Below are 25,000 nucleotides of genomic sequence, written 5' to 3'. Positions count from 1 at the left end.
GGCAGAGATGTAAAGGCTGAGCAGCACTTGACCCAAGCACATCCATGGTGGGCCAGCGAACACTGAGCTCTTCCTACTGCATGTCTGTGGTGAGTCTGAGTGAATACCCGTAATTTCCCGACTATTAGCCGCGGCTTATTGATTTTGCAAAATTTGGTCAGCTATGAGGTTAATACAGGGGGGCAGTTAATATGGTGTTAATATGGTTTTGCTTCTTTTAACTTGCATAAAACAGTGTCTGCGGCTTATACACAATGCGGCTTATATGTGGGAAATGACTGTACCTGGCCACAGGCTGCACAGATCTGGTCCATGAGCTTCTCCAGGTTGGTCCAGAGAGCCGCTCGGAAGGCCGCCGTGCTCCCCGGGGTCGGCATCATTGCTCTGCCCGGCGCCCCTATACACACAGCAGCACACAAAGAGTTAACAGGACAACCTGACACTCAGTCAAGGGTATCAGGGTTTACTATTACTTCAAATATAGTACAATCATGAACAAACACATGCATATAAACGTAATTAGGTTTTTAATGAAGATCATCATTTTATGAGAGCACATATTTATTAAGTCTGACACACACAGTCACACACACAGTCACACACACAGTCACACACACACAGTCACACACACACAGTCACACACACACAGTCACACACACAGTCACACACACAGTCACACACACAGTCACACACACACACACACACACACACACACACACACACACCTCGATTGGCAGCTGGCTGGGTGAGGATCTTGATGTCCAGGGCATTGGTCACGTTGTCCTTCACGGATGCCCGGTACCCGTCCACCACCCCGCTGATGGTCTCCCTGAGGCTGCCCAGATTGTAGAACACCTGAAGAGCCGTTCCCACCTGCGTTGGGTTCTGAGGAGAACAGTGACGGAACGTCAACAAACGCTTTCACATCCCAAGACCATCGAATAATTAAGAAATGCCAATGCTTTCTGTGATCAGTGCAATGATACTAGCTCTGACGATCCCTTTTGATTAACCAGGGGACCAAACAGTATAATGTGAGAAATACGTCTTCATCTGTTGTCGATAATAGTTTTGCCAATTCGTGACAAACACATCCGTTTGCCAAAGCCATTAACCCAGAAACAATTCTCTTCTTTGTGCAGCATTCTTTGTGTTAGCAAACAAACACCAAAGAGATACGATTCCCCAATACCACTGCAGCATATTGCAATGAGGATTACATGACATGGCACGACACAAAGTCAGAAGCTACGGATAGAGCCGGACAGTGGTGTGTGTGTGTGTGTGTGTGTGTGTGTGGGAGGGGAGGGGGGGGGGGGGGGGGGGGCTAGGACATCGATTGTGCCCAGCCACATAAGAGCCACCTGAAACACAAATCCCCTTTTTTATCTGTGTGTGTGTGTGTGTCTGTGTGTGTGTGTGTGGTCGGTAGAGCCCATGGGAGGGCTGAAAAACTAGGTCACATCCAAATTTTCCACCGTTTCTCCTTGCGATTAAAAACATCACTGCGGGACACGGGGCCCTGGACAAAAAAAAAAAGAGGAAAAAAAAGCCATTTAAAACGAATGCCACTTTTTAATCAAATCACAAAGGATCAGACACATAATGTGCCGGGCGACCTCCTGTGAGGCTGGCGCTAATAGCAAGGTGGTGAAAAAAAAAAAAAAGAGGACGGGATCTGCTGTTCCAACCGGATGAGAGGATGAATGGACGAACAAAAAGAAAGACAGAAATAAAAGACAGAAATGAAAGGAGCTGCTGGCTTGGCTAGTGGGCAGTAACGTTCATGAGAAGAGGCATAACCAAGCAGTGATGGTCTGCATAAAAACATCTAATTTACCAGGAGGTGTTCTCATCGCCACAGAGATGGACTCTCTCTTTCTCTCTCTCTCTGTCTCTTTCAGAGAAATATCTCTTTCCCTCACACACTCCCCCCCCTCTTCACTCGTTTTTCCGTGTTCCTCCCTTCCGTGCGTTCCAGCCACAAACAGGAAGATGAGATTGAGGTCAGAACGCACTGGGGACGGAGAGCTCTTTCTCTCCCTCTTCCTCAAAATGGTCTCTCGGAGATGCGGTGCGCTTGTGTGTGCGAACGTTAGGAGACGCTGGGAGAACGTTGGGAGAGGCTGCGATATACTTGGAGATTGTAATTAACAACTCGCAAAACAGATTCACAGCTAGCCATATCCCCTGGCCAGGAGAGCTGGGACGTGTCAATCAAAGAGCCATGGGGGAGGAGCTGAGGCTTGGGGGCACGACTCTCCCGTGACCTTATTAAAGGTGTTAACCTGGTGTCACTCGGTTCACTTTTCCAGTGCACTACTGACGCAACTGTAATCACTTGCTGATGACAGAAGTGTGTGTGTGTGTGTGTGTGTGTGTGTGTGTGTGTGTGTGTGTGTGTGTATGTATATGTATATGTATGTGCTTACACACATGTAAACACATGTAAGCACAGACCGACACAACATGCCATCAGATACCTGATGACCTCTGCTGGTGGAAAGGTCAAATAAAGGTCAGTGCATACAAGACGGATGATCTCATGAGTGAGAGGGACCTCAGACTACAGCTGAAACATACACACACACACACACACACACACACACACACACACACACACACACACACACACACACACACACACACACACACACACACACACACACACACACACACACACACAGGTACTGCTCAGGTGGGCTGCTGAAGTCGAGCCCTTCAGCTGGCTCTTTATAGGTAGGTGTGTGTGTGTGTGTGTGTGTGTGTGTGTGTGTGTCTCTCAGTGAGAGCATGTGTATTTCACGGCAGAAGGCGGAGGATATGGATTGGATACGTCTCGCTCGTGCTTGCCATCGGTCAGGTTGGCTCGCGGCCAGCTTAAGGAGACGGAGATGTTTCCCCATAATGGACTCCGAGCACAGCACCTGGCTGTCTCTCTCTCCTCATTGTTCCCCGAACGAGTCTCCCGCTGTAACAGGTGCCGGCCGATCGGCTTTCTCTTACTGGCAGCAGCGAAAAGGGGGCTAATAGGTTTGGCCGCGAGAGCTGGAAATGTAAGGCGACAAAGGGAAAAAAAAGAGAAAAGTGGGAACAAAAGGAGAAGCGAGACCTTCGCTGCTGTAGGGGAGGTGAACAGCAACGCTAAAAATACCCGCCCAGGTCTGGCTCATTAGACTGGTAAACGTGCCGCAGCTTAACCTGTTAAGAGAGGGAGTCGCTCCTTTTCTAGTCTTTTTTTTCCCTTTCTATGGTATCCAAACAGACACACACACACACACACACACACACAGTTTCTTGACCGTAAAAATAAATGATTTTACTGAGCTCCGCGCTTCATCTCTGCTGTGCCGACACACACACCTCCCAGTGTGGGGGAGCCGAGATGAGACGCTTCCAGCAAACCGCATCCAGCAAACCCACACACACACACACACACACACACACACACACATAATCTCCGTAGGCATGGTGTACATTAGGCCGATAATTAGTCCTCTTGTTTCGGTCCATATGTGCGTTCCGCGCCGCGGCATGCCAAAAAGATTATTTTTGTCGCTACAGGATTAGAGGTGTTTCTCCTCGTGGGAAGGATGTGTGGGTGAGCGCGGCGCACAAAAAAGCGCCTTACCGCGCGCGTCTGCTCGAGGCTGTTCGGTGGGAGACCAGCTCTGATAGCGCTTTCATTTCCCTCTCGCAGGTGTGAGCAGGGGATTTGTGGGAAAGAGTGAGTGAAAACGGGGCCTGGGTGGACGTGTTCGCCTCCCCCACTCCCATTCCTCTCCTCCACCCCCGTTCACTCCCAGCCAAGAGGGTGTTCCCTGCCCTCAGGGTATGTATTTGCACAGACGCGATGAACCCACTGGGATGGAAAAGCCACCGCTGGCTTTAATTCCCCCGTCTCCATCCACCCCCCCCACCTGTGGCGCTGGAGCCCCCCCCTCCTGTAAACGGGACGCGGAGATTAGCACCTGCTCCCTAGAAAGTGGGCTAATGCAGAGCCGCCGGTCGATGGTATCGCTTCCATTAGTCGCCGCAGGGCTGTATCTGTGTGCGCTCTGACAGAATGGTTATCCTTCGGAGATGGGGGGAGGGGGGTGGATGGGTTGTATGGGGAGGGGGGTGTAGGGGAAGGCACGGGAGGGGAGGTGTGGCAATGGCTCATTTGATCATACAGCCGAAATGGGTCCCCCTGCACACATTTGTTCCAAGTCACGACCCCTACAGCTGCCAATGAAGAAGCCATCCGTCAATGATAAGCAGCGCTGGGCGCTGACGTGGCACCCATGCGTTTGGTGCAGGTCATGCAGCAAACAGGAGCGTTGCTTCCACACAATTGCTTCCTTCCCACGACCACCTGTTGGCTGTATACCGCGGCCATTAGGCCTCCGAGCTTGTTTGCTTTATCAAGGTGCTGACACACGGCGGCGTGAGGGTGAGCCCCGGATATTTGTCCAACAAAAACCAACAGGAGATAAAACGAGGAGATAGCGCGGCCGAAATCCGCACATCACAACACTCAGAGCCGCCGGGACTGGCGGCTAAGATCTTCATTTTCAGCGCTGGCTTCACCCCGCCGCAGTTTTAGAGGCTCGGAGCGAAGACACCTGTTGTGCGATTTCTCGGAAACCACCCGTGACTTCCAGAGAACGGAGAGAAGTGCAAGAAAGAGAGTGATGGACAGAGAGAGAGAGAGAGAGACAGAGAGAGAGAGAGAGAGAAGACCTGACAGAACGCTCGTACATCAACTTCTACGCCGCGTTACCACGACAACGGCGAAACCAACGACAAAGATAATGAAGAGCGATTAAAGCCTTTTAAGGACCACTCTGAAAATGTCACGGACACACACAAGGTGATGAGAAGCGCTCAACTCCATTTTAGGAGCGATGCCTCGCAAATCAAAGGGCATGGGGGTGGGGTTGGGGGTTGGGGGTTGAGAGGGATTAAACCGAGTCACCCCCAGTTACCTCCATTAGTCAAAACCCAAAGAAAACTCAAGCTAACCCATGTAGCGGTTCAAGCTCCCAGTCCCCTTTCCATCTCCACGAGCTACTACGCCTCAGTGGAATAAATCAAATGAAGTAAGCCGACGCCATTGATTATCCACAGGGTTATGGATCCGGAGGATTTCAGAAGCACAACATGTCTCACATTAACACAAGGTTCAGAGACCACACAGGCAAAGTTTATATATATATATACAGTGAGGAGAACATGTATTTGATACCATGCTAAAGTTGACTAAAAAGAGGAATATAAAATCATCATTTGACAATTGATCTTAATGTCTTAATTCAAAAATTGAGTAAAAATAAAACCGCTAACTACCCCAATTTTCTTTGTGAATGAAGAATGTTTCGTAAATAAATAAATGTTCTTCCTAAATGCTAGGGGGAAGGAAGTATTTGACCCCCAATGTAACCCTATGGGAATTTAACACATAGGGTTAACATTGGGGCAGGCAGATGTTTATTTTTTAAGGCCAGCTATTTCATGGATTCAGGTTATTATGCATCCTGATAAAGTTCCCTTGGCCGTTGGAATTAAAATAGCCCCACGTCATTACATACCTTTCACCATAGCGAGAGATTGGCATGGTGCTTTTTGCAGTAGGCCTATTAGCCTGTTTGATGCTCATTGAGCTCAATGCAAATCAAACAGGCTAATAGGCCTACTGGAAAAAGCACCATGCCAATCTCTAGCTATGGTCAAGGGTATGTGATGATGTGGGGCTATTTTAATTCCAAAGGCCAAGGGAAATTTATCGGGATGCATAATATCCTAGATCCATGAAATAGCTGGTCTTTAAAAATAAAAATCTGCCTGCCCCTATGTTAACCCTATGTGTTAAATTCCCATAGGGTTACATAGGGGGTCAAATACTTCCTTCCCCTAGCATTTAAGGAAAACATTTATCTATTTACGATACATTCTTCAATCACAAAGAAAATTGGTGTCCTTGGCGGTTTGATTTTTACTCATTTTTTAAATTAAGGCATTAAGATCAATTGTCAAATGATGATTTTATATTCCTGTTTTAGCATGGTATCAAATACATGTGCTCCTCACTGTATATAAAAACGATGTGGCGATCAGGCGATGTGAAGCTATCTTTGTGCCTTCACATATAATCACTATGTTACATAATGTTCCATCATCTTGATCAGAGGTTTAAGTTTCTTTTTCTACAATGACTTGCCAAGCCAGTAAAACATAGTTCATGTTAGACATGGGGAGAGAGGATTTTTTTGCAAGAACTGCACATTTTTTTTTGTGTGTGTGGAAAGAGCTGGTAAAACAAGGATGCATTTTCCAGCTCGAAACACTTGTCTACGCTGTGGTGCGCAGAAAGAGCAGCTTATACGTCCTGACAAATTGGCCCAAAGACTCGGCTGAGCAACATCAAAAGACATTTGTGCTGAGAAAACAATATCATTCCATTATTACAACAAACTTGGCCACCAGCCAGCCGCAGCCTGCAGCAGCTCTCTGGGAGCAGCAGTGAGAGAAAGGAAAAAGGGGGATGAGAGAGACACAAAGACGTTGAAAACGAGAGCGATAGGGAGAGAGGGGCATGCGCTAAATAGCTAAATACCCAGACCTCGATCAGGAAAAAGAAAGAAAGCGGGGAGGAACAAATCCCCTCGTCGCAATTGAAGCTTAAAAGAGAAGGGTAATTGCCAGTGACATTTATCATCACTAGCTTTGAATAACTAAACAAAGTAAGAGTTTGAGGCCGTGGTTGCTAGACAGGGAGATCAACAGCTGCACTCGACTTCACTAGTTTACAGTTTCTCGGGAGCATCTCTGATTAGGATTGGGAGCCGTTTCTATAGAGGAAGAGGGTTGCCACGAGCCCCTTACAACTTCCTCTGGGTGTGAATGTTTTTCTGACACTTCCAGGGCTCCCTTGCATCACACTCCTGCGTGGCGCAAAAATCCTGTTATCGTGAACGCCGCCGGTGAGGCGCCGCGGCGACGGGCATATGTATGGTCGCCATGGTAACGCTGCCTCATCATCAAGCGTGGCACTGTTGGGAGTACGTTATTGATATGTTCAAAACACAACTAGAGTAAAAAACGAGGCATTAATCAAAAGGCACATGAGAACGTGAGAACTCTATCTCATGTAGTTTTGCAATTGTAGCAAAAGAACGAACCAACGGAAACTCGGTACCGAGAGAGAACTCGTGCTCTGGAGCGGAGACAGTCCCCAACAACCCTAATACCTTCTTCTTCTCGCTTCCTCCGCTACCTCGCCTATCAGGTCTTTCATCTGTCAATCTCCCAGACTTGCCGCTAAATCGGGGCTTTCTCCATTCCTGTCAGTGCAGCGTGATCTCCGTAGCAAATAAGTGTCTGTTTTTGACAGCAGACGACATGAAGGCTCCTGGGATCACTTTATAGTTGCTGTTTCTATATGCTCTGCGAGTGCTGCATGTCTAAAAGGAGTAGCACTCCATCCAGGATGGTTCCTCCTGCACCAATCAATAAACGTCAATGTTGAAGCCTGAAGGCCATGATGACTTCAGTTACGTTCCAAAGATGCATATGTAATTATTCAGAGGCTCAAAAATAATTTTCCAGTTATACAGAGGGCCAACCAGTTAATCGTTTGATATGGAAGTTGTAATATTAGATGACATACAAAAACTGTTGCTTTATCTATTATTAAAAGAGGAGCCAAACAAAATCAAAGAATCAGTGTCCCAAACTGATCTCTAAATAGTTTACATAAGAAGACGAGAATAAAACATAAATGTGGAAACGTCTGCATAGACCCCCCAATGAAGGCAGTGCAGCTACCCTCTTATTAGCGTCCAGGCTGAAGCAGCAGGTAAGGGTCCCAAGCTGAGCTCCCAGCGGGAAGCCATTTCCGCCTCAAACAACCCCCCCCCCCCCCCTCCCCCCACCACCACCACCACCAGCAGAGCTCTGGCGGACTGGAGGACAGAGACACGGCACTCCCGCTGGCAAACTATAGGACACACGTAGGGTACACCTACACCTACACAGCCGACGCACACTTAACACCCATCCTCCTCGATATACGGAGGGATGTGGGAGGAGATGGGGGAGATGTAGGTGTAGGTGTAGGGGTGGGGGTGGGGGTGGGGCTGGGGCTGGGGACAAGGAGAGAGTAAGGTGTGGGTGAATGTGCAAGTGAAAGAACAGGGATTGGGCAAATGCACTCAGCTCGAGATCTGAGAGAGTCCGTTGCCGTGCAAGAGGACTCTGGAAGCTCTCAAAGGTGGCAGATTTTCATCCTCCACCAGCCATAGGTCCCGCGGGACTCTGATGTAAAGGTTACGCCAACACTTTACTCCAAAAACAGGCGAACCGTGAATATCAGGGGCAACAAGATGACCTTTTAAAAGCGGCCAGTGCAGTTCAATGGAGCAACCCTCCAAACGCGACACAGGCTTAACGCACATTTCAAAGGACCGAGAGAAGTGTTTCTGATGACCCGTGACGGTGTCATCTGTTTTGTCCTCTTTTGATCCATCTCTCAAGGCCCAAAACAAATACACATACAGTCCATACTTACATACATAAATACATACTGTACTTACATTCATGCAGAAGTATTAATCCATGTGAGAAGCAAAAGCTAAAATACAGATCCAAGCACACAAACCTAAACTCAAACAATATGCACACACACACACACACACACACACACACACACACACACACACACACACACACACACACACACACACACACACACACACACACACACACACACACACACACACACACACACACACACACACACACACACACACACACACACACACACACACACACACACACACACACACACACACACACTCCCATGCCGGGGTCCCATCTGCTCCGATGTCATCTCCCATCAGGGTAGCGCCGGGCCTCCTGCCGCTGTGCCGGGGAGTGTTTTCCCTGGGAGGTCCGGCAGCACAGGCACCCGGCCCCAACCCTGACTCCGCCACACTCCACTTACAAACACATTTAGCACGGGGCAGCTGCTTCTGTCTAAAGCCACTCAATCCAACTCAGGACAGCAGGCTTTAATCAGTGTGTGTGCAATCCAACCAAGTCAAACCTACGCCATTACAGCTCGTTTCAGTCTGCTGCATGGCCCTAACTACCTGGCCAAGTCGTCCCTGGAGATGCTCAAACACTCAACAGTGCAGAACACAATGTTTGGTTAAGGCACAACAAATGAAGACATAACGAAAATGTTGTTCCCGCACAAAAAACTAGAAAGGGAAAAGAGGATAATCAATGTCTGTATGTATCAGTGCTGTCTGTATGAAGAACCAGAACCTTTGGTTGCTGAGAGAGTTCCAAACCATAGGTGAAGCAAAATAAATGATTCAATTGGAAGCGCTGGGCTTGATGGACATTAATGGGTAATGAGAGCTATCCATCAGCGTATAAAAGCGAACAGCTGTGTAGAGAGAGTGTGATATACGGCCAATGAATAGCTTGAAGTGCGTGCTGCCCGTGACACACAGCTCAAACACCACTTGGGAGCGTTCGAGCCTCCTGGGGAATGCAGTCATTCGATGAGCTATGCATCGCACATGATGAGAACGTTCACACGTGTAGTAGAGCCAGATCAGAGCGCGAAGAGGCAGGCGGACGCAATCATTTTCAAACGCTTTCAGGAGGCTGTGAGTGTGACTAGGAGTGGTGTGTGTGTGTGTGTGTGTGTGTGTGTGTGTGTGTGTGGGGGGGGGGTATATATAGAGCCGGGATGATCCAGGAGCGGTTATTTCGGTGTAGCCGTGACGGAGCGCTTCCTGGCACCACGGATCGGCGAGGGGGTAAGAGCTCAAAAAATGAAAAGTCCAAAACAACACGGATGAGAGGTAACCATAGAGATCAATCTACAGCGACGAGGCATCGATCAGCTTCATCCCTCTCTATGGGAACCTCCATTAAAGCCCTTCAGAGGGGAATAAAAAAGCCCATAGGCGCCGCCCGCGTGTGGACAAAGCTCCCCCATTAGCCACTCTGAATGGAGCCGTGCTAGCCTGGCGATCTTATCCTCCGGTCTGTGCAAAACCTCCTTCACTCGGGCGGCCAGGCCAGGCGCTGAGCTATTCCCACTTCCATGAAAGGGCACTTTCATCTGAGCACATCGCACATCTCGGTCCCTCCCCGCATCACTCCTCAGAGCCGGGGACGTGAGCCACGGACTCGGCTCAATCATAACCCGGTCTCGATCAATGTCCGTGTTAAACCCTGCCTGACCCGAGCTTTAAGCCATCAACCTCTATACTCCCCCCCCCCCCCCGGCCGCGAGCAGCGCTGGCACTTTTGATCAGGGCCCTTTAATGCCTCCACCAGGACGTCACCATCCTCTTCGTCACTTCAGGATGAAGGACTGAGCTGTCGACTCTCTGCCCTAACCCTCCCACCCCCACACCAATGCAGGGACCCCTTCATCAGAGACGTGAGCGAGAGACACACTTGGTGAAAAAAAGGGGGTTGGCAGGATCGATGTGTTGGTTTTCTGTCCATGCGGGGTGGGGTGGAGTGTGTGTGTGTGTGTGTATGGGGGGGGGCTTATATAACACTGAGGTTACTCACCAGCTCTGGCCTGAGGGCTGTCTGTCGGTGGCAGTGACTCAACGCAGGAGCCGACCGGTGCGTGCCCGACTGTCATCTAATCACCGCAACAGACTGACAGGGTGTTTGTGCACAGGCAAATATATATATATACCCAAGTGACTGGGGCACGGATGGACTCACACACAAACTTATACACATCCACACACTCACAGACCTGAATACACACACACACACACACACACACACACACACACACACACACACACTTTACTATCTCTCTTTTGCTCTGTTATGCAGCCATTTAACTCTCTTCAGGATGAAAAGCTTTTGTGTACATCAAATGTATCTCATCAGGGAGCCTTTCAAGAGCATAATCAAATAGCATGAAAGGCCGCTGATGTCTGTGCAGCCCTAAAAAAAACATTCTAAATGACTTGACTGACAAGTCAGTCTGCATAAAAGCACGTCCTAAAAAGCACTGCGTATCACAGTGTGAAAGACTAGGGACGCCAGGCTACTTCCATCTTTTGTGTGCTCTCGGAGGCGTCGGAGAACAAACATCATCTATCATAATGTGCATTCCATACGCAGCTCAATACATACCCAGGCAATCATAATCAAGGGACCTGCCCTTTCTCAACAGGTTCAGCTGGCACACGACACTCTCCCAATTACCAGATGCTCAACCGTGTTCATTAGGGAGTCTTAAATCAGACGGCATCTGTAGATACGTCCACGCTAAAGGTACACAAATAATGAATCTTTGATGACGTGCTGTGTGACTATAGAGTAGAGGAGGAGAGAGTTAGGGTGAAGAGCAAGGACTGGTACTTCAAGGGGGGGGAATGGGCTGAAGTTCATAGCAGTAAACAGAGGAGATGAGAGGAGATATTGCCTTTGACAGGAATCTGACAGAGCACCTTCAGCTCAATGGAGCTGTGAAAAGGCTGTGTTACTGTGTTACTTGGGTCTAAAGTGGGACAGCGCTCCTCACCTCCCTGGGCACAAACCTATTCTAGGTCAGCGGAACAGAGGCTACAACACTAGTATATCGCTTGCAAGTTGGTGTGTGAGTGTGTGTGTGTGTGTGTGTGTGTGTGTGTGTGTGTGTGTAAGTGCATGTGCAAGTATGTATGCGTGTGTGTGTGTGCGTGTGTGTGTGTGTGTGTGTGTGTGTGTGTGTGTGTGTGTACGCACGCTGAATTCTGAATGTGTATAACATGAACACCAAGAGAAATAATCCTGCATGAGCCTATTGAGTCTACGATTTGCAAAATCACAATGACAAAATTGTAATCACAAACATAATGGCCAGAAAAATTCTTAGAGGAGTTGATTTCTGTGTGCTTCTGTTGTTCTGTGTAAAATAACAAAAAAAAGGAGAAAACAAAAAAAAAATCAATCAGCAAAGAATTTGAGCAACATCCCAGCAACGACCCCAATGACCTTCATCTCAGGATAGCTCAGCAAAGCCATTGCCACGGTAATCAGAATCCATTCTCAGCCGCACACAGCCCCCCACCCCCCCCCCCCCAAAAAAAGGACAGAAAAAGAAAAGTGATTTCCCCTTTCCGTCTCCCAGGAGAGTAGAGCTCTGTCCACACACTCTCGGCGGCCGGCCCACTTCAGAAGCCCATATAAATGTATGAGGTGTGCTGATGAATGGGCGAGAGACAACAAATGAGAGTGCTGCGATGAGGTGATAAAATTTTAAAACCCACTCATTCTCCATGTCCCCAGACATCAGGTCGCCCTGGGGGTAAACAGCGTCCTCAGAGGCACTTGGCTTCTGTAAACCCCCCCTTTCAAAAATGGGTGCTGCGGAAAATGCCGGCACGACGACAGTGATATTTTTCAACTTTGACCTCTTCTTCTTCTTCTTCTTCTTCTTCTTCTTCTTCTTCTTCTTCTTCCTTGTCGTTTCTCCCTTTCTCTTTACTCCTGACGTCTCAAATGGTGCGTGACTGCTCGGAGATGGTTGAGTGACGTCTTCCATATCTCTCCCCCCCCCCCACCCCCCCGGCTCTTGAGACAAGACCAGTTGCGGAAAATTGGAGAATCACACAATCAACTGAGTGCCCCCGAGGACCTTTTTCTCATGTGCGAAAACGGTGAGGCAATACACTCACTCCACGGCGGTAAAACAAATATCTGCAGGAATGTTTTCAACAGGTTTCCTGTTGTGTGTGTGTGTGTGTGTGTGTGTGTGTGTGTATGTGTGCTTTTGTGTTTGGTTGTTTATGTTTGTGCTTGTGTGTGTGTGTTTGAAAAAAAAAAAAAAAATTGGGGCAACCGGTGTACTGGTTAGGGCTTCGGGCTTGTAACCGGAGGGTTGCCGGTTCGATCCCCGACTAGTCCACCACGGCTGAAGTGCCCTTGAGCAAGGCACCTAACCCCTCACTGCTCCCCGAGCGCCGCTGGTTGGGCAGGCAGCTCACTGCTATGGGTTAGTGTGTGATTCACCTCACTGTGTGTGCTGTGTGTGTTCACTGATTCGGTTAAATTGGGTTAAATGCAGAGAAACGAATTTCCCTCACAGGATCAAAAAAGTATATATTCTATTCTATTCTATTCCGTTCTGGCAAACTCAGACGGAACTCCTCAGGGGCGTCTGTCACACCGGGAGGCAAATGAATTTGGAATGGAGAGACTATGGGAGTCTCTCGTCAGAAATAGAACTTTAATAAGCCATGTAATAACGCTTAATTTAATACCACGGAGACGAAGACCCAGCTTTGGTGGAGGCGAGCATCTGGGAGAGCGATGGCAAAGGTGAGAGCTGTCCTCTAAGACAGGAGCTAAGAATAGGCATGAACTTTACCGATTACCTGCAGATCACCTGATTTCAACAGTATGTTCTGGTTACTCAGCGAAATGCAAAGTGACTGGAAAGTCGCAAACATCGAAACAACAATATGTGTTGTTGTTTCTGAAAACACCAAAACGCATCCCATGCAAAAGAGAGAGAACACAGATGTATGACTATGATGAGCTAATTACCCAGAATATAGGGAAGAAAACTATGAGGAGAAACATTGGCGCTTTGATCTGGGAGAAAGTGTTAACACACACACACACACAAAAAAAAAACGAACAAATAAATACATATAAGACTTGGAAATAAGCTGGAAGAAAAGAAGTTCCAGTGGGAAAAGCCACATTGTTTTGCGTGATAAAGATGAAAAACAAGGAGGAAGAGCAAAGAGAGTCCAGTACTCGCAGCACTCACAACAGGAGAAGAAAGAAGAAAGCTGCTGGACTTCAAAGAGAGAACACCGGGATGAAAAAAAGATCCACACAGAGTATTTTAGGTGTCCGAGTTCTATTCCTTCTTTGTGCTTGGCGGCACAACCTCAAAACAGCTTGTACTGCAGTGTGTGTGTGTGTGTGTGTGTGTGTGTGTGTGTGTGTGTGTGTGTGTGGGAAAATGCCTGTATGTACTGTACATGTGTGAGTCTATGTGCATATGTGCTCTTGTTGCCTTGCCAGTTTCCTATGGATCTGGCCATGAGCATGTCAGCACAGCTGAAACCCAGTAACACCGTAAACACTAGAGGCTTTAGCACAACACTAGGCTCTGCCCGGCCCGGTCTGTCGATAGGCATAAAAGATGCAGAGCGGACAGAGCCACAGCTGAGTGGACTCAGTGCATGACTGACCGCGGCCTCCCTGCCCAAGGCCCGCGCGTGTCTCCTGGGCTTCCCCGTGTCCTGCTGCCTGAGGGGCTGTGATGCTTTATTCAGACCTAACCAATGGGGGGGCTGTGCACTGCTCCGTATTGGATATGTGATAAATTATTGACCCGGGCGGTGTCCTCCTAGACTATTCTTGTGAATGTTGCATTATGAAATAAAGATGCGGAGATGAAACAGAAATCGGGTCTATCAGACAGGAGAGTTACCTGATGTATCTTGAGCCTCGCCTTCACACACACACACACACACAAAAAAATCCCTATTCAGTCTTGACATGTTTTACTTCAATATTTCTGATTACTGATAACAATTCAATGACTCGAGTGGCTAGCTCCATCAATCCTGCCTCACAGAGGTATTTCAGAAATCATGTTTGTTTTTTCAGTTTTTTCAATTTTGTACAGCAAAATCTGTTCCTGCCCCAGAGACCCCTTATTCCGTTCCAGCAACTGATTTACTGACATCCGTAAGCAACCTCCGTGTCGAGCTGTGGCTCGAACACTCGGCCAAAATGGCAGCGTGAAGCGTCCAACACAACAGTCGAATTGAACGCACACTAAGTGATGGAGTTGCTAATTATGCCAAGGCTGCGGGAACTGGACTTCTGAGGGGACGTTTTTTTTTTTTTTTTGCTCGCTCGTTCGCTTGTTCGGCCATCGGGCGCGGCACACGTGCAACTGCCCCGGCGGGCCGGCCTGAGAGAGCTGTGGCCTCCTGACTGGGGAGTGAGAAGCCTCACTGACCATCTGGTCTGTTTGGGAAGGTCTGTGTGTGTCTCTGTGTGTGTGTGTGTGTGTCTCTCTCTGTGCATGCGTCTCTCTGTGAGTGTGTGTGTGAGTGTGTGTGTGTGTGTGTGTGTGTGTGTGTGTGTGTGCGTATGTATGTGCGTATGTGCAGTGAATGCTGACAGAACACACACTCACACTGAGGGTCAGTCTCTTGGATGGAACAGAAGGAGGGCATGGAGAGAAAGAGAGGAAAGGTCAAGTAAGGGGAGAGAGAGAAGGAAGAGGAGAAAGAAAAGGGGGTAAAGAAAGAGAGAGGAGAGAGCAGAGGTACTGAGGTGACTGACACGGAGTGACGACAGGTCTCATGATGTCATCTCTTACTGCGTTGTTGTTCTAACTTTGTCATTGGACACGAGCATGTGCTCACAGTGGGGAGCTATTCACACAGCAGAAACAATAACACACAGAGAGACTGAGAGGGAGAGAGAGAGAGAGAGAGAGAGAGAGAGAGAGGGAGAGGGAGAGGGAGAGAGAGAGAGAGAGAAAAGAGAGAGAGAGAGCAGGTCTGGAAAAATGTCAAATCAGCTGGGTCTCTTACTGGGAGCCTCATGTCAGCTCAACAACACTGGCAATTGTGCCTTTAAGACGTTATTGACCAGCTGTCCAAGAAACACACGCACAACCCCACGCATATGCACGCACCCACGCACACACCCACCTACGCACCCACACACACCCCTACGCACACACCCACTCACACGCCCACTCACACGCCCACTCACACGCCCACTCACACACCCACTCACACACCCACATATTTTTATCTTGAGTGCAGCTCAAACAGTTATCGTGCGTGGCTCACCATGGTTGTTTGCCAGCCAGTTTAAGTTATGGCAGCACACACACAAACTACGCCCCTGTCAGGTGTTGCCATAGCACTGAAGGGCTCTGCACGGCGGTGGCGTCAATCACGGAACCACAAATTGGGCTGGAGTGTGTAGTTAGCGTAGTTGTTTACATATACGTAAAGTGTCTCTGAATATGTGTGCATATGTGTGTGGGTGTGTAGCGAGCATGTACGTACATACGTATTGTAATGTGTCTCTGAGTACTGCATGTGTGCGTATGTGTGTGAGTGTGTGGTGAGCATGTACGTATACGTATTGTAATCTGTCTCTGAATATGTGTGCGTATACTGTATGTGTGAGTGTGTGAGTGTGTGTAGTCGGTGCTTCTGCTCACCTGGATCTCCATGCCCTGCTCCAGAAGCCTCTTGGCCTGGTTCTCCACCTCCAGTCGCGCCCGGCTGATGAACAGCAGGTCATTCTCAATCACGTCGATGCCAGACAGGTCCACTCCTTGGGACAGATAGTCTGCAGGAGAGGGAACAAACAAACAAACAAACAAACAAACAAATCTCAACAAACGTTGCACCAAAAAAATCATCTTAAAAACTGTTCATGAGATCCATTGAAACTTTTCACACAAATGTGTAAATTAACCCTTCTGTGATCGATTGAAAAATAAAAAGGTGTAAAACCAAAAAAAAAAAAAAAAAAAATCATCTTAACAGCATGAGATATGGAGGCCATTACGCAACAGTGGTCTTGCTTCATGACTGTGCTGCTGTAACTTCTCCACAGCAAGGATCAAAAGGCCCGTGATGCACCATGCCAGGGCCATGATTAAACGCTAATAAATGTAGAATTATTCTGCGCAAACGAGAGAGCAAATGGACTGTTGTGAACGCCTCATGCCAGCTACATCAAGTTCTGGCAATTCTATGTCCAGAAAGCAAAAGGCCATGTTTTTTTTTTGCGGGAGGGGGTGTTGTTTTTCAGGAGGGGGGTGTTTGTGTTCATGTCATGTTTTGGGATGGTCCTCCACTCCATAAGGTCTTTGAGAGATTTTTTATTTTTCAAAAATGCAGTATAAGAACATGCCCTTTCAACAAGGTCTTGACATCAATTTGCTTTGGTACATAAGCTTGAACAGGGGAAAAAAAAGGGAAAACAAATCACATTGTTCTTTTTGGTCCCTTTTTCCCTCATTCCCTAGCCTAACATACTTTCATCCTGGAATCTGCAAGCGCTGTACAGCATTAATTTTGCATTGGCTATTGGCTTGGCAGCTTCAGAGAGGACGATGGTGGTGCTACAGGCTGGTAATAGGCTCTTTGAGTGACAGGAGTACTGAGGAGACCCTCCAAGTGGACCTCGGGTCACGTCTCGCCTCCTCTGCTGGACTCAGCTGTGAGGAGCTTTAATAATGGACACTCTGGTAAGATGTCACTCATTGTTTGACATTCATTTGTACAACTTTTTTTTAGAAAAATATGTGAACTGGGCACCGAACTGTAGATCTGAGCACACACATGAAAAAAAAAATCGAATTACAAACCCTCTGCAATTACTTGAGCCTTGGGATATGAATTTCTGACGTTATTACCATTTGATTTAACAACAGCTCTTTGGGAAACGAATCTATTGCTCCTACCAATAACGTTGACATTGTTAATAGGGGGGACGTACTCATCGACCTTGACAAGGGCAAATGAAACGCAACTCCCTACAGCTGTTAGAAGCAATTATTAACATGATAAAGGCAGATATGTGCACTGACATTAATTGCATGATTGTAATCAATTATTAAACTTTAACACATTACCTGGCAAAAATAGTCATCAGTGATTGCTTTCAGTGAGGTTAATGTCAATGTCACACCGTTCCCCCAGGGCCAGACCATGCAATGATATACGGGTACGCTGAACTTGAGAAACAGCAGACGATTCTAATCTCCATCCCTCTGCACTGTTCTCAGTGTTCATCTCAGTGGTGCATGCGATCCATACCAATTTTACACTGCTACCAACCCCAATTAAATAATAATTTCGACCAAAAGGCGCTGCATATCATTGAGACAAAATATTCAGCTCCAGCCATGATCAAGAAGATTCTGCTTCTGGGAGCTGTGCTGATAATGACAAGAGGAGCGATGCTTAAACCACAGCGTCGTGGATATCCCCAAGCAGGAGCAAGCAAACATGCTTAGTGAGGCACCTGATTGGCAGCTCCAGACAGGGCTTCAGCAGGAGTGGGAAAAGACAGGGGGACTGTACAGAGAGATAGAGACATAGCAAGAGAGGTGAGAGAGGAGAGAGAGAGAGAGAGAGAGAGAGAGAGAAGAGAAAAAGAGAGAGAGAAAGCAAGCGAGACAGAGAGAGAGAGAGAGAAAAATTTAGCAAGAGGGAGAGGGAGAGAACAGAGAGAGAGAGAGTGAGAGAGAAATTTAGCAAGAGAGAGAGGGAGAGGGAGAGAAACAGAGAGAGAGAGAGAGAAAGAAAAAAAAAAGATAGAGAGATCGAGTAGAGAGAGGTGCCATCAGAACTCCGCACTTGAGGAGTGATTATTATTTTGCCGTGGTCACAGTATTGCACTTGCAAATTAGAAGCTGTTATTACACTAGCACCTGCCAGTTGTCCCACAGGTATACCAACACACACACACACACACACACACACCCTCGCACGCATGCTAATGAGCAACATCCGGACCCGGGCGACATATTGCAATGCCGCGGCTCCTCTCCGAGGAAGTCATTTGTGCACCTCGAAATAGCTTGGCTTCTGCGCTTCTGTATAAAGCACATGTTGCTCGTAGTCCTGCTGCCTCACGACCCGCTCAGACCACCGCCTCCATCTGATGCAATGAATGTGCCGCGTTACGAGGTTACACCCACAGAAGGCGCTCTGAGCAGGCGTGGGGTAAAGCTATCCCGCTGGATCAAATTGGGGTGCCATTGGGACTCGGAGCGAGCTTCGTCTGCAGCTAAGAGTCACCCGAAATTGCTTGATGGGAAAATGACGGAGCATGAGGCATGAGGGTGGGGAAGCAGGGGGGGGGATCTAGAACAAAAACAACCCCCACCGGGATCTCTCGAGGGGCTCTCAAAACATCGTGCTTGTGTTGCCGTGTTTGTCTGCGGGACCATTTGACACTTACGGCGCGCGCCAGGCTTTCTGGAACAGACTTCCCAATGACTCAAGCGCAGTGACACGGAGCAAAGAGGCCAGATTTCAACAAAAAAAAAAAAGAAGAAGAAGGAGCAGGAGGAGGAGGAGGAGGAGGAGGAGAAGGAAAATTGCGTTAAGAAGTCTCCACGCTGAGTCAGTCATTATCACCTCCGGACCGAGGCGCTCTCGCAAGCTGACGTCTCCATCAGGGCCACTCTGCACCACCTGAGGGTCGACTTTACTTCGCACGGCAGACTTTATCTCTCCGTAAGCATTCAGGACACGACCTTGAGCATGTCTCTCTCCCTCTTTCACACACACGCACGCACACACACATACACACACACACAGATAAACACACACACACACGACTAGAAGGAGAGAGCTGGAACAGGTGGGAGAGAAGCAGGAGAGACGAGTGCTTGGGCTCGAGCCGGTTTTGGTTAGGCTCCGTGCCAGACCACGTTCACAGCTCTGCCAAATGCCCAGGGTGCCGTAGAGAGTCATCCGACTTTTCAGCTTGTTGTCTTCGCTCAGACACACTCACACACACACACACACACACACACACACACACAAAACTTGCAGGCTTAGAATGAGGTATCAGTACTGATACATCAATGAGAGAGAAAAGAAGAAAAACATTCTAATGGCGAGGTTAAGGATTGTGGTGACCTGGGAAATATATTTCTTCTGTTCATGGGCAATAACATGGCTCACACACACTCATCTTTTCTCTCTCACACACACACACACACACACACACACACACACACACACACACACACACACAGTAATCTGGCAGAATCCGGCAGGATTCAATGTGGCATGGACGTGTGTTGACTCAACATGGTAGCGGCTTGGCCGAGCAGGAATGCTGGCGCGCTACCGCACTGGCCTGCTTTCAACCCAACTCCAAAACTCACTATTGGATTACTGCTGGAGCTTATTTGTGTGGCCCAAGGCAAGAGTACTGAAAAATGAAAGGGGGAACGGGGGCAAAAGTGTAGAAGATGACTCGCTGTAACCCTGGGAATGCAAATTTAAACCCATTACACGAGAAGAGGGGGAAGCAACACTGATAAAAAGGCCCATTAACCCAAATTCAATATGGCGGTAACAATCCACGAAGAATCAGAGGAGCAATTTGCCCACAAACAAAAGAAATTCCATTCGTTTCTGATTAGAGGGTAGCACAGCCGCCTACTTGAATTGGAGGTGAAAAGGCAATCAGCTCCAAGCAAGGAGAGACGCCGTTTGCCCCTGTTTGAAGCAAACACACAACGAATAATTGCGAGTTCAAACGGAAAGCGGAAATGAGAAATGGTTAGCCAGGCATCACGTCTTTCAGGATGACACAAAACTGGTGTTGGATGGCTCACTGAGATGTTCAAGGGAAAATGGCAGCAATCACAGGCAATTTCCAGCAACATTCCCATACCCGCAGGGATATCCTCACAACACCGTTTCAAAAGTGCGTCCACGGAAATAGTCTGCATTTGAAAAGGGTTGAATAGCAGAGACATCATGAATGTGATGCTTCCACGAGATGAATCCGGTCAAAGTCATGTGCAACAAAATAACACAAGTCATCATCCTGGGCAATCATGACAGCAGATATCATTTACCCCAGGACAGAATGCAATGCAGACAGTTATCTTGGATCTAAATAAGCTTTCCTTGCTGAGAACATACAGTATTTTGATCTCAGACTCAGAGCACATCTTCCCATTGACCCCTGCACACACCAGCAAACACACACAGAAACAAGGGGAAAGATGGAGGCACTAATTAGTCAAAGTCCTTTTAGGCAAGTCCCCCCCACTCGGTGGCCATGTTGCAATGCTTTTTTGGGCACTTGGGCACAATAGATCGGGCATCTATTTGGGCAGGAATGAGCGTGTGCAAGGCTTCACGACACCAACCTTGCTTCAGCGGCGAGATCACAACACATGATTGGCACGATGTTTTCACAGGTCGACTTTTTTTTACCGCAAAAGTGGCAGGATATGTGTAAACAACTGCCATTTTGGCGTCACAAACTAACCCCATGCATTTCTATGGGGGATTTTGACTGCTGGGACTCCTCATTGGATAGTCTCTGCTGCTATCCCAAACAGTGGTTAACAGTTCAGTTTGTGGTTGTAAAAATAACATTTCTTTGCCTCCTGTTTAGAATAGATCCAGCTCCCTTGCAATTACCAGAGTAAGACATTTTTCATGTGACACGTAAACGCAGGTTTCTTTGGGGAAGGGTTCGATTGGAATCATTAGTCTGCGATAAGACAACGGAAATCTAGATAGATTATAGAAGAGGCAGACTTCCGAATAAAATATCCAGTGGCTTTAGGACACTCCCTGCATATACAGTCGGTAAAATACTAAAATCCCACCGTCTAAGCGCTGGTTAAGTGCTATGGACACACACACTGCTCAGAGATTACGGTCAGACGATGGCTATGACGTGGAAGATGTGTTGCTTGGACGCCAGTCCAAACTGTATTTATTGAATAAGAGCCAGCGTATTTACATTGAGGGCTGTGTTTGTTTCATCTGCCTGAGCTTGGCTCCAAAGGGATCTGATAATGGCTGGGCTTCGGCTGGTGGGAGGCAGAGGGGGCTGGGTGGGGGTAGGGGGGTGGGGGATGGTGGGTGGAGGGCGAGTGGGGAGGAGTGAGCTCACCGAGCTAACTGAAGGTCACCCTTCTTGGCTGCGCGGTGAGGTGGGGGCAAAGACATGAGAGGGGGGCTGGGACTGGGTGTGGGGGCGACGTTTCGGAACGCCCTTTTCCCATGCTTTTCCTTCGCAGTCTTCGTACCACCTCTACCCCAACAGGAAGTCCTTGCTGTCTGAAGGTGAACGAGGAAGTGGTTTATCGATGGACACAGAGGCTCCCCACTGGACAGCTGGCAGAGTTGACACCACAGTTGCCACAGGGGTTTGGAGTAAGCCAGCGGGTGGGGGTTAGGTGCTGCTGCTGTTGTTGATGTTATGATGGATGGTTAGGGCTAGGACTGGGTGTGTGGGGGGTGAGTGCTGTCCCCTGCTATCCATGCTAATCCTCATTGGTGAGAACTCGGTGTGGGGGATCCACGCTGTCCCAACAGCGTTCCAGTGACCCCCACTGCCTGGGTCGGCCGCTATGCCGACGCAGAGGGGAGCACAATGCCTTGTTTACACAACTACGCGATGGCTGCAGCATCCAGTCAAGACTGGCCACTCTGTTTCCCAAAGCATACCGAGAGCTTCTCCTGTGACTAACGGAACAGCTCTTTTATGCACTTGCTTTGTTTTTATTTATTCATAGATGATGGGAGTTTTAGATAACGATTCAAACAGCACAATCTGGGCAGCCCTCGCAGTCACGCAGAGCTGAAAATCTCAATTATCCATGAAGTCTGCGGAAGACTTTATCTTTGAAGTCTTGTGGACTCAAGTGCTTTGACATACTCTCTGACAAAAGCTTCACAGAGTTGAAATGGACATGTCTGAATGTCATCAATATCAAACGCATTAAATCAGTATAGATTTTTTTTTTTTTTTTAATCACAGCCCCTGATGTGGATGGGGTGAAGGTTCATCAACCTCAGACAGATGTTTGGCTGTCAGAGGAAGGGCTTGTTGCAGCTGTACTGTAGGTCCAATCACCAGAGTTGACCTCCTTGCGTCCACACGCAAGAATAGCCCTCTGGGACTCGAGGAACGTGACCAAAGGCAGCTCCGGCCTTCTCTGTCTGCTGTGTGTGTGTGAGATTCTTAAGAAGAGGAGCCAGAACACACACACACACACACACACACACACACACACACACACACACACACACACTCGTGAGCCTGTGCAAACTTCCTGTTGAAGCCTCTCCAGTCATTTGAGGATCAGATGGAACAGATCGGATACAGGCTGTATCCAATGATGCTGGCTCGCCAGGACAATACAAGTGTCTGTGTATTAAGGCTCGTCGGTATTAGAGGACTTGGCTCATTCAGCTGGAACCAGACACCGGCTTTTCATAAAAATGAACCAAGAAATGATTACCTGGTAATGATACGAGGTAAATGCCAACAACATAGAAGGCTTTGCATCCACCCACAGATGCTAAGCTAGTAGTAATCCCAGTCTGCACGGTCTTCTTCCTCCATCCGTCTCTCAACCCCTCCATCTTCCTCCCTTCATTCCACACTCTGCTCTTCGCCAAATCCATCTCTTCCCCCCTTTCAGCCGAGGGGTGGTGTAATGAGTTCATTAGTTCGGATGGGAGGCGAAGGCACATCCACTTTTAGGCATTACCGCCGCTGTATTCCCCCCATCATTTCCAGCGAGGAATACGAGCGAAAGGCAGAAAAGAACAGAGAGTGCTAAAGAGCAGACGCGAGTCGACTGCCTCGCCGTGACCTCATTGGACTCCGTTCACACACTCTGACCCGTAGGCCAGAAGCGGCTAACCATCCCTCTGAATGAATCACATCTAATCAGCGCCGCCACTGTACTTCCTCAGTGCACGGGCAAAGGGGTGGCGTGAGCACTGAGCAGTCGTCTTCTCGAACTCGGCAGTATTCCCTTATTTTTTTTCCCCCCTCATAGTTTCTAGATTCTCCTCAAGAGGAGGAAGGCAATGGGAAGTCAGCCTAGACTCGGAGTGTGCAAAGGCGCCGCTGGAGTGGCAACTTGATCATGTTCATCACCATTGTGGCTGGTGCTGATGTGCTCAACAGCTGAAATCTCCCGTCCAATTAAGCAAAAGAGCTGTGATAAGCCAGACAGCCTGAATGTCAGGAGATTTCTCTTTAATAAAAAGGATTGTGTGTATTGCTTGAAAGACATTAGTCTAGTCCTCTCTGTAAACAACATAAATCCACACCCTTCCCCCTCTTATAGACGCCTGATGTTTTTAACAGGCAGCGACGGAAAATGAAAAACTCAACACATAATGTCTCAGGTGCCAAGCTGTACATAGAAGTGAAATATTAATGTATCAAATAAAATATTAAGAAGCCCACTTTGAAATACTATGGCCTGTGAAGTTTAGGTTTCCACCCCTTATTCTCATTCCTGTCAACATTCATCACTTTCATGGGAAAAACAACCCACAATCCTATGCGCTTTAGGCTATGAAATGTGGCAGCAGATCTGACCGCCTGGGGTCAGCTGCCCAAAGAATAAACAGGACACAAGAGTTGTTGAATTATCTAAATGACAAGGGGGTAGCCCTTGTAAACACTAAAAATAGATTGGTTAATTAAAATATGAAATATTAATGTGGTGGAAATAGCTGTAAAATGAACAGCAGTCATAGCATAAAACACAAGGGTTTGTTTAAAGGTCATAAGGTTTCTAGCTAGGCACAGGCATCTCCATTTAGATCTCCAAGGTAACAGCACCTGGTCCTCTGGGAAGGGCAAACAAAGGGTTGGCATGGCGACAGCATGTGACAGTAAAACGTACCTACAGTCAGACTTTCTATCAGTATGTTCGGCTTTTCCCACTTCCATTTCAACGCAAAAACAAAAGACACACAACAACGTACTGTACAGATATTAGCTAACAGCCGTCGCCCTTGCCATTGACATTGAGACTAACACCATCGAAGCTCCACTGACAGCCTCGGTGAGGTGCGCTGACCACCTGCCATTCTTTACCTTGTCGTGCTGTCATGTTAAGAGCACAGGCTCTTCAGGTGCTTTGTGTCATCTTACCATCACCCATGAATAAATGAATACCTCTTGTTCTCATTCTCTCTCTCTCTCTCTCTCTCTCTCTCTCTCTCTCTCTCTCTCTCTCTGTCACTCTCATGCTCACTCTCATCTGTTTAAACACTACACACTGCTGTGGTCATAAATGAAGTCATTGCTTCCTGGGGAATACATACAAGTGGGGAGGGAAAGTCTGAGCGCTGGCTTCTGAAAGGAAAGGGTTAAGTCTATTGTGTGCAACCAATCAATCAACAGACGGCAGCTATCATATAAAGCAGAGAGAGTCGGAGAGGGAGTACGGGTGAGA

At 48.0% G+C, this 25,000-nt stretch overlaps 1 protein-coding gene across 1 annotated transcript in view; it reads right to left on the bottom strand.

The window, feature by feature from the left end:
* cog5 (component of oligomeric golgi complex 5) overlaps positions 1-25,000 on the bottom strand; it is a 90,744-nt gene that overhangs the window by 43,771 nt on the left and 21,973 nt on the right. Inside the window, exons 7-9 of the mRNA XM_062518760.1 lie at positions 16,232-16,362; positions 726-885; positions 285-397 (exon numbers count right to left, since the gene is read on the bottom strand). Of these exons, the coding sequence (XP_062374744.1) occupies positions 285-397; positions 726-885; positions 16,232-16,362 (404 nt within the window). The remainder of the gene's footprint in view (positions 1-284; positions 398-725; positions 886-16,231; positions 16,363-25,000) is intronic.

The sequence above is a fragment of the Sardina pilchardus genome, chromosome 17 (genome assembly GCF_963854185.1).
Source record: "Sardina pilchardus chromosome 17, fSarPil1.1, whole genome shotgun sequence".
In the NCBI taxonomy this organism is placed as follows: Eukaryota; Metazoa; Chordata; class Actinopteri; order Clupeiformes; family Clupeidae; genus Sardina; species Sardina pilchardus.
Note: the sequence above shows the minus strand (reverse complement) of the source record. Positions and strands in the feature narration are given on the sequence as shown.